The sequence below is a fragment of the Sinohyriopsis cumingii genome, chromosome 16 (assembly GCF_028554795.1).
Source record: "Sinohyriopsis cumingii isolate HCF-2022 chromosome 16, ASM2855479v2, whole genome shotgun sequence".
Classification (NCBI taxonomy): Eukaryota; Metazoa; Mollusca; class Bivalvia; order Unionida; family Unionidae; genus Sinohyriopsis; species Sinohyriopsis cumingii.
In genome coordinates this window covers 40,229,174-40,240,145 of record NC_142976.1, presented here as the reverse complement: position 1 = coordinate 40,240,145, position 10,972 = coordinate 40,229,174, and the positions used below count along the sequence as shown (strand labels likewise).

Below are 10,972 nucleotides of genomic sequence, written 5' to 3'. Positions count from 1 at the left end.
GATTGTTGCATTTTCCCAAGTGTCCGGAAGTTTCTTTTTTGCAGTAAAACATTTATGTTTATGATCACTACCAACTGCAGCATAAAATGCAAATTAAATTTCCAATCTTTCGAAACTATAAATATCTAGCCATCAAAATACTTATGTAGCCCAACATGGAAGTGGCAGTTCTTGCTGCACATGCTGCACTTGAAGGTTGCGTCTGGTGTGGGTTGGAGCTGCTTCTTCTTCCTCTGCAATCGCTTTTCATTAGCTAGCAAGCGTAGCTTATCCTCGCCGGCTTTTAGAGCAGTGATCAGAGCATGTCGCCAGCTGGACCTGTCTAGAGCAAGCTCTTCCCAGGTGTTGACATCAATGTCAAGGGCTTTCATGTCACGCTTGCAGTCATGCTTGAAGTGGAGATACGGCTGTCCGATCAACCTTTTGCCAGAGGCAAGTTTAGAATAAAGAATGTGTTTGGGAATCTGTTCGTCATCCATCAGACGTACATGGCCCAGCTATCTGATTAACGTTGGTGGAGGAGTGTGACCATGTTGGGAATCTTGACACATTCAAGCACCTCGTTTGTTACTCAACTGCTCCATGTGATCCTGGGTATGGGTCAGAGGCATCATATGTGAAAGGCGCTCAGTCTTTTCACTTGTGAGGTGTACAGTGTCCAGGTTTCACTGGCATACAGGAGAGTGCTTGGCATGCAGGCATGGTACAAAGAGATCTTAGTGCTCAGGGTCAGCATGCTGTTGTTCCACACTCTCTGCAACAACTGGGAGAGAGTTGTTGATCCCTTTCCAATCTGCTCGTTAAGCTCAGCATCAAGTGAGAGGTTGATGGTGATGGTAGAGCCAAGGTACATGAACTGACTGACTACCTCATGTTCGTAGTTGTTGATGATGATGTTTGGGGGGGTCCGCATCCTGAGTCATCACATTTGTTTTCATTAGACTTTGCCCATGAAGCTGAGAAGGAATATGCCCCTGTAGCTGTTGCAGTCACTTCTTTTGCCCTTGTTTTTGTACAGGGTTATGATGTTGGCATCTGTCATGTCATGAGGCACTGCACCCTCATCCCAGCACTGGCAGAGGAGGTCGTGCAGGTGTGTGAGCAGCACGCTACATCCACATTTGATGACTTCTGCTGAGATGCCATCCTTCCCTGGGGCTTTACCTAAGGACAATTTCTCTAAGCCTTCTTTAGTTCGGCTACAGCAGGCTTCTCATCCAGTCGGTCATGAGAGGGAGGTTTTCAATGGCATTGAGGGCATTGTTGGTCACATGGTTCTTTCTGGAGTACAGTTCAGAGTAGTACTTGACCCAATGCTCCATCTGCTTGCCCTTGTTGTGGATGTTATTGCCTGCAGCAGACTTTGGTGGTGCTGTCACTTTCTTCATGGGACCCATTGCTTTCTTTATGCCATCATACATGCCTCTGATGTTTCCGATATCTGCTGCTGGCTGGATGCTCTGACAGAGCTGAAGCCAGTATTCATTGGCGCACTGCCGTGCTAACCTCTGCACTTTGCTTCTGGAAGACCTGTATGCCTGTTGTGTCTTCTGGCACGAGGTTCATTTGTATTTAAGGTGAGCACTGCGGCACTCTTCTATCCCATCTCTCTTTGGCACTGCCGTTGGGAGGTTCTGAATCAAGTATCTTGGAGAGGGCATAGGTGAATTCTTCAATGCGTGGTTTACCCTCTTGCCTAGAGTGGTGGATCTTCTTCGGCTGAAGCTTCATTTTTCAGCACACCAGAGAGTGGTCAGTATTGCAGTCAGCGCTGTGGAAGGTACAGGTAAGAAGCACACCTTTCATGGCCGACTGTCTCATAATGATCAAGTCCAGCTGGTGCCAGTGTTTGAACTGGGGATGCCTCCAAGACACTTTATGCTGTGGCTTTATCTGAAAGACTGAATTGGTGATGCAGAGGTCGTGGTAGAAGCACATCTCTAGGAAATGCTGCCCATTCTCATTCATCGTCCCAAGACCAAAATTGCTAAGACAGGAAGGCCAAGAGTCATGGTCGGCACACACTCTAGCATTGAAGTCGCCCAGTAATACCAAGTTCTCTTCCTTGGGAATTTTGTCAATGAGCGAGTCTGACTCGTCGCAGAACTCATCCCTGGTATCTGCGGTGATGCTTAGTGTGGGAGCATAAATGCTGATGAGGTTTAGAGACCCAGTTGTGGTGTGGAGGCAATGGGATAACAGTCTTTTGTTTCCTTGTTGGCAGGGTTCTGTCATCCCCAGCAGAGTGTTCCTGACAGCGAATCCAACACCAAACTCTCTGGCTTCATCTGCGCTCTTTCCTTGCCAGAAGAACATGTCGTTCTTTTCTCTGAGGGACCCAGAATCTGGTAGCCATGTCTCCTGTAGTGAGACAATGTTGACCTGGAGTCTTGCAAGTTCGTCGTTGATGACTGAAGTCTTTCAAACATCACTGATTTTCTGGAGATCATCTGAGAGCTCAGTCAACATGGTCCGGACATTCCAGGTACCTGAATCAGCTGTTGCCCATGCAGCTGATTCCCCCTCTCCATGCAAGTGATGTATCCAAGAGAAAGACAAGCCGATATGTCATGGCACCAGCTACGTCGCAGGAGTTGCTGAGATGTCACTGAGAGCAATGCAAAGTTGCCTTAGGGACTCTGTCTCCAGATTTTCTGTTGGAGTTTACTACCTTGGCCTTTCCCATAAGAGGGTATAGTTGCAAGGCATCAAAGGTTTGAAATTGGGGTTTACCTTCTCCTAGATGGGTGACAACCCAAGGTTAACGAGCCCCATCTGCCCGAAGCGTCTGGTTTTGAAGCACCAAAAACTCACCTGTCATCAGTTTAAACAGGTTCCACCACTCGTGAAGGCCTGGAGCTGGATTTGGTTGTCAGAGTTTCTATCAGACGCAAGCCATTGGGGGATTTCCAAGGAAAGTGGGTGCTTATCTCCCACATCTGTCCCTGGCAATAACAAGTTGTCAATATACAAGTGTATTTCAGACTAGTTTGGTCTTCATTTCATCAAAAGCATGTATTTTTGTGCCCACTTTTATTTTACTCCCCCCGAGCCATCTTTTTTTGGTACATGCATCATTTTTCTTCAGCTAACTGACCTGGTTGATTATAACACAGTTCATCTATAACATAGTTGGGTCCTATGGACCCCAACTATCTTCCTATAGTGGGGTCACACTGTATGCTGGAAAATGGTAACTAGCATCACCAACTTCCCAAGAGAAGTCAAGTAAACATGGTAAATCACAGATGGTCAGATCTATGGATAAGCAGGATCATGTGGCAGGATACATGTAAGTAATGATTTATTATTAACAAGGCAAAGTGCAGGTAAGTAATGATTTATTATTAAAATGGTAGCAACTGTTTTATAGCAAGGTCTTCTATTTTCTTCCCTCTCCTGACACCTTTGCTGCAGCAAAGTGCATGGTGCTATTAAGGTTGCCAAGTAGAACAAAAAGGTGCTGTAACTGTTCAATATGATGGTCAAGGTCAGATGATTAAATGATATTTTAGAATGGAAATAAATGGAGCCAAATGCAAGTGTTTTGTGTATGCAGGCTATAGCCTGCAATGCAGTGTGGAGATTAATTAAGCTGTGTGGAGTTTTGATATTTATGATAAACATTTCTACAAGGTTTTTATTTTTTTAAGTATTTCTTCAAAAATTGTTGCAGGTTAAGAAACTGTTTTAGATTAACACGATTGTTTTTTTTAACAGGTGTCTTAAGGTAGAGATCTACTGCTTTTTAAACAGAAGGCATATTTCATCAATATTTGCCTTAAAAGAGTCTGCAATTCCATATTATTATGGTGTCATACATGTTTATAGAAGTGGCGGAAGGATGGAATTTCTGATGGGTTTTCACCATAGCATCACTAGGTTCTCTAGTGTCCATACCTTCTGGGGTTCCAACTTAGTGAAGAACTCAGTATGATTACTAGATCCTTTTGGAAATCAGTTAATTATTTAATTTGCTCTTTATTTGTTCTGAAGCATGCATGTACACTGGTGCAGCAGTTTACTGCTTTTTTTGTTACAGACTGAACTACAAAGTCACTTCTGCAAGTTCAATCTTTTTCTCTTGGCTCCTACTCTCTTCCATCTCCAGCACAAGTTTAGGAGAAATATGAACCACTGAGAATTAGCTAAAATGAAGCTGTTACATAAAGAGTCATCTATCTACATACTGAAATGTCTGCAAATTTATAGAACAAAAATATTGATTCTATTTTTATGCGATGTTAAAAAAATTGGAAACAAAAAAAAAAACAATTAAATTATTATGAGTTGACAGTGAACTAATAATCTGGTATAAAACACTATTGCAGCAAGTGATGATTGTTTACAAGCAAACATGAGGTCAGAACATGTTTCAAACCAGTCGGATCGACATAAAGTTAAAATCTTCACCTTTTTACATTTACATATGAATCTTCAGTATCATCTGCTCCCTCTATTCTGTTTGATGACCTGTGAAGAAGACCAATCAATGGGCCTTTTGGATGGTAAAGCACTTCCCCAAGCCACTGCAGGATGTTATCTGGTGTTTGATTGGTCATTTTCAGCACCATGCTAATAAACCTAAGAATCTCCAGTAACAGTACTTCATCTGCTGTTGAGGATGGAGTTACTTTTACAAATCTGAAAAAGATTATATAAATTTATTTATTTTCAAAATCTGTAAATATTATTAAACATATGCAGTCTCTTAAAAAAAAATTGAAGAAAAACTAATGCTGACTTTTTAATACCAAGAAGAATACAAACATATGTGGGAAGATAGGGCAAAATGGTTCGGGGAAAAAATCAACTCATAGTCTAAAGCACTCACCTTTATGATCACTGCCATCTCACCTCTGTCCATGTGGGGTGATGTCTTGGGTTCAGGTAAATATGTGTATGTGAGAAAGCTTGCCAGTAGCTTCCCATGGGTTGGTGGTGCTTACCAGGATTTTCCTGGGTTCTTCCTCCACCAGTTATACTGACTGCCTTGTATAGTCTATCATGTACTGAAAAATGGTATCAAACCCAAACAACAACAATAACAGCAACAAGAGTTTGTACAATCGGATTAAATTCAAGATATCGGACATAACAGAGATCTGAATGACAACTACTCCTGATCATGTTCTGTCTACCTTTCAATTCAACAATCAAATTACAGCTTTCACCTTTATGAAAGTTAAATAATTCATTATGAACATATTTAATAATAACTTTCCCTAATATGAAATGCACAGCCACAGCAGACGTTGCCAACAGAGACAGGCAACACCCCAAGGGCGCTATTCGCATGGTCTTTCGAGACCGAGTCGCCAATGATGATGATGATGATGATGAATATGAAATGTGACAATTAATCGACAGGTTATTAAAACTAAGCGGACCTAGAATTTGAAACATTAACACAAACCATGCTTCTCAGATCTAATTATTATAAGTGGATCATAATTTTAATTAGACTAAAAGTTTCTACAGTTTTGATTTATACAATTCTGACATGATTGATACATACGTAGAGGAATATAATCTACCTAAATACACCAGTGAACAGGAAAACGGTCAGGATAATACACTGTACAATATTTGTACATAAGATGTCTATCATCTTTGATCTTTAAAATATTTTTATTTTATACCTATATTTTAATTTGGATGTAATGACTATGCAGTCTGAAATAAAGAAATCTTAATGTTCCAAGAACTAGAGATAGGTCTTTGGAAATCAATGCATCTTGGAAGACCCATTATTATTATTATTAATAATAATAATAATAATAATAATAATAATGCTTTATTTATAGAGGGTGACTCATTAGTCAAGGACTATTCTGCCTTGAGGCCCTCTTAAGGAGAGTATAAAACTGAACATTATATGAAGATAGCAATAATTAATGTTTATTTTAACATGTTAAGTATTAAAATACAAAATTCCATTATCTATTAGAAACACATACATGTTCATATCTCTTCTTAAATACTGTAATATTTTCATAAGATTTTACATGTAGTGGAAGCTTGTTCCACACAACTGTACCAGAGTATTGGAAGCTCTTTTTAAACTAAAACTCTTGAACTAAACTTAATGTGCAGAAAAAATTATTTTCTTTTAGACTTAACATGACAATGACCTGATCTTAAGACTCCAGAATATAAGTTCATTTACATTTCCCTAAGTGCAAGCCATCTACAAAGTTTGGTAAAGAAATTTACTCAAGAAAAAGTTATCTGACAAAATCAGATATTTTAAGACAATGACCTTGATGTTAGACCTTTTGATCCCAAAACAAAAGATTCTTCCATAACTCATGTGCAAGTCATAAAAAAAAGATTGGTACCTGTAGATGTTGGATTACTCAAATAACTGTGAAAACCAGTTATCTTCTTTCAGTTACTATGGCCAATAACTTTGACCTTCTGACCCCAAAAATAAGTGACATCATTCTTACCTCAAGGCATCCACAAAGTTTGGCAACTTTGGTAAATATCTTCGTAAAATGGTAGAATACTCAAATTGTTGTGTAGAAACCATTTTTAGTCAGTGATATTGACCTTTGACCTCAAAACCAATAGGGTTCCTCCATATTCAAAGTGTAAGACATCTGCAAAGACTGGTCCAGGTGTCTGAATTAATGTTGTTATGCAAAATCATATTTCTTCAGCCTGTAAGAATTGATTCGGGAGAACTAAAATTACTGCATGGAAACTAATTTTTCTTCTGTCAGTAACTTGATCTATGATGTTTTAAACAAAATCAATCGTTTTCTTCTTTACCAAGAGTGCAAACCATCTGAAAAGTCTAGTCTAGGTATGTTACATAAATTTTCATTACATAAAACTTCAGTTATTATGCAAAATTCATTTTTCTTCTTTCAGTTACTGACCTTGATATTTGACCTTTGGACACCCAAACTGATATTTTTTCTGCTTTTGTGGACTTTTAATGGCAATTTCAAATATCAGTCTTCTTTCTTGTGTAATGTGTAAATCAGCTACCAACTTTGGTGAAGATATATGGCTGATAATAAAAAATGTTCAGGATTTATTTCTTTGTCACTGTCATGGACCATTAGCCATTAAACCACAAAATCCGAAGATTTCTTCCTTACCCTAAATGTATGTCATCTAATAAAGTTTGGTCAATGACTGTGGTATAGAACTAATGTTATTATAATGAAACATGTTTCGTTTTTCAGCTGCATTGAGCTTTGCCTTTGATATTTTTTTTCACACCAGAATCAATAGACTTTTTCCAAACCATATGTGCAGGCATCCTGAAGAAATATGATTTAGAACTAATGATATTGTACAGAAAACATTTTTATTCTTTCAATTACAGTGACCTTGACCTTGACAAACTGGTTTGGTTTTCCCATATCCCATGTAAACACCTTTGAAAAAGTTTGGTACTTGTAGATGGTGGACAACATGGCTAATTGTGCAGAATCCATTTTTCAGCCACAGTGACCTTTGTCCCCCCCCCCCCCACACTATAGGGTTATTTTTTTTTACTACCAGTGCAATCCATTCACAAAGTTTGGTAACTGTGGATCATGCATAACATGAGTTATGGTGCAAAATAAAATTGGTAACACATGAACATATTGGCATCATAAAATAATATGCTCCACCATATGGGAGGCATATTTTTTTATATAAAAACGCGTCTGCGAAAATTCCAAGCCACCATATATCTGATAAATGATAAATGTTTAGGCATTTTAATGTTGAAAATTACCTTACTTACATGCAAAAAACATCATGTTGCTAAAAAGTCAATATATACATTTTACAACATGGACATGACAATGTTTCACACAAATATGAAATTAAAGTGCATAAAATAATAATATGATGTTTTGATTACAAATGAAAATGATTTCATATAATACAAGATAGAATTATGTTAAACAAATAGAATTTGAGAGGTAAAAATTTTTATGCATGTTCACAAAATACCCACAAGATTACTCCAAATTCTTACTGAGTGTTCCAATTTACAACTTAAAATTATTTTATGCATATATATTTACATACATAAAAAAAATGTAACTGATTAATATTTCAATATTTTGAACACGAAAAAAAAAATGTAGTCTGCAAGCCCCCAGTGAGGATCGAACTCACGACCCCTGGTTTACAAGACCAGTGCTCTAACCACTGAGCTATGGAGGCTCTTAGCCAAACGTGATTCTCAAACCGTCTAAGTTGATGCTCAACCACTTCTCGGTAATTGTATATATAGTTGTAGCTGGGCATGTATTTCAATGTATGAACTCGGTCCTCATTCATTGTAAAGAGTCAATTTACAATGAAATGAGACTACATGGCACAATAAATCAATCATCTAAATTAAACTTCTGCAGTAAACAGCTATCACAAACCTACAGTATTCACCCTAGCAGTATAATGTGACTTGTATGACGTCTACCCTTCTATTTATGTTGTTTGGGTCGACTCAAGCAAGATTGTCAGTGTCAATGTCTTACATTGTAGGTCCCAAATCCAATTTTCCTTTTCTATATTATTAGTGTTGATTTGTCCATGCTATACTAGAGTTGCCTGTGTTCAGTATAATAACAAAAGATGTACTTTTCCTTTATAGTGTTATATGGTGTTGAACATTACTTTACTGAAAGATTTTATTATATATAACATTACTCGTCACTCGTGAACTCTCAAACAGAGAAGGAAGTAGTAATACCTCATACAAACCAAAATACAACAACAATAAACTGACTACACAAAATCTAAAATTAGTATCAATGAATATAAACAGCAGTAGGGGTAACAGGTTGGAGTTACTTTCTTTTAGGCTGTTGATTAAGCAGATATAATTCGGCTAAACAGGAAACTTAAATTGATACCTCAGTCGCCATCCCCATGTTATTTCCAGAGTAATGTAATTTATGCATATAGAAATATTAGAACCTTATACGAAGGAGGGGTATTGTTACTAAGTTTTAACGACGCTGACTGAATGGGACAAAAACAGCTAGAAAAAATAAAATCTGATAAAAACGGAAATAAACACATATACATGTTCTATGTGATATATAATAACAACTTTAATTGGACAAATAGAAAATACAGCCAAGGAATATGCTTAATATCTCGGAGGAAAAACTAATTATGAATAACCATGGCTCACATCAAATGGCCCGACTTTCCAACTCATGTATTAGACCTAGTCCTGACCCTCTTACCGGGCAAATTCTCATGCATTTATTCACATGATCGGTTTGGTGACCATGCTGTTATAACCTGTACCATATCTATACAACTATATGCACCATCCAAACATCCAGAAAACAAAACCATCAAAAAATTATTTTTGTTTTAGAGTAAAGGAAATTTTGATGCAATGAGATGTAAAGCTAGTGCCTTTCAAAATTTCATTATTTAAACCATCTGGGAAAAAAGAGGGATCATGTAATATACTGGAAAATTGTTAAAACTTTCCTAACTATTATAGTTGAAAAATTTTCCTTCAAAATTGATTAGATGAGTTGTTTCATGCTCTGGATTACAGACAACAGAAAACTAGTTTGCAGAAGAAAATATCATGCTGAAGCAATTTAGAATAACAGCAGTGAAAAATTAAGAACAAATGGAAACACTTCGCAGCTGAAATTAAAGAAACACTGAACACAATTCTACAGTGTTTTAGCCACTTCAGAAACAGGGTTTCACCATTTAACTTCCCAAAAGTATCTAAAAAGAATAATACAGTAGTAACATGTTTAGAAGTTCAAACATTGCTACATGGTTTAAACCCTTCAAAAGCTTGTGGTAAAGACGATATGCATCCAAAAAATACTTAAGGAATTATCTTCTGAGTTGACACCAGGACTAACACACATCTTTCAACAATCTTTGGGTAATTGTAACATACCAAAGATTTTGGTCTCTAGCAACTATATGCACTCTGTTCAAAAAAGATGATCATGCAATGGCTAGTAATGTTCAAAAAAGGTGACTGCACCATGGCCAGTAACTACTGCCCAATCTCACTCACCAGTGTTCTTTGTAAAATGCTTGAGAATATTGTCTGTTGTAACATCATGAACTATTTGGATAAATATTCTATCATATCTGATAAACAACATGCTTCCAAAAATTACACAGCTGCAAAAAACATAACTGTGTTATGCTGTTAATGACTGGGCTTAATGTTTAGATAAATGAAACCAAGAAGACATTTTTGTATCAATCTCTGAAAAAGCTTTTGCCACTGTTCCTCATTATTTGTTAAATAGTAAATGATTTCTTAGTGAAATTTCAACCCAAATCCTACACTGGATAGTCTGTTTTTTAAAAAATGTTTCCAAGAACAATGTGTGGTGGTAAATAGTTCGAAATCTTGTGCTCTGCTCCTTGTACATCAATGATATCAGGACTGAAACTGACTCAGAAATTTGCTGCTTATATAAATACTTCAGTTATTACAAATTGTTCAGGCCCACACCAATTTAATATTTTTCCCACCATGGTGTGATGTGTTTTTTTTATGGTTAGAATTTTATAAAATTTACTAAATTTTGTTTATTAGTTTAAAGTCATCACTGGAAATTAAAAAGATGTATATATTGTTTCCAGGAACATAATGCTATCAGAGTTCACTATAAATTTAACTGAGGAAATGAAATACTACTCGCAATGGGTGTTCAATGGTCAAAGGACAAAGTCATGGCTCATCTTGTAGCATGCTGCAAAGTCCAGAAAGACACTGCTGCTAGTGAGAAAATAACTTTTGTATATATATATATATTTTTTTTAAAATCTCTTTACTGCTTTGGTGGAGAGAGAAAAAAGGTCAATGACTGAAGTATGAAGTTGTAGGTAATATATATATATATATATATATATATATATATATATATATATATATATAATAAAACTCACCCATGTATGAGGACACCCTTTCTACTTTAGTACAAAAAGTGTTCTTTTCTCAAGAGGCAATTTC

General features: G+C 36.9%; 1 protein-coding gene and 1 non-coding gene across 2 annotated transcripts in view; both read right to left on the bottom strand.

The window, feature by feature from the left end:
• Nucleotides 1–4,409: 4,409 nt before the first annotated feature.
• LOC149780264 (rotatin-like) overlaps nucleotides 4,410–10,972 on the bottom strand; it is a 118,296-nt gene continuing 111,733 nt past the window's right edge. The window contains exon 25 of the mRNA XM_089936360.1: nucleotides 4,410–4,644. Coding sequence (XP_089792486.1) covers nucleotides 4,410–4,644 — 235 coding nt within the window. The remainder of the gene's footprint in view (nucleotides 4,645–10,972) is intronic.
• Trnat-ugu (transfer RNA threonine (anticodon UGU)) lies at nucleotides 8,106–8,178 on the bottom strand. The gene has a single exon. It is a non-coding gene; the product is annotated as a tRNA-Thr (tRNA).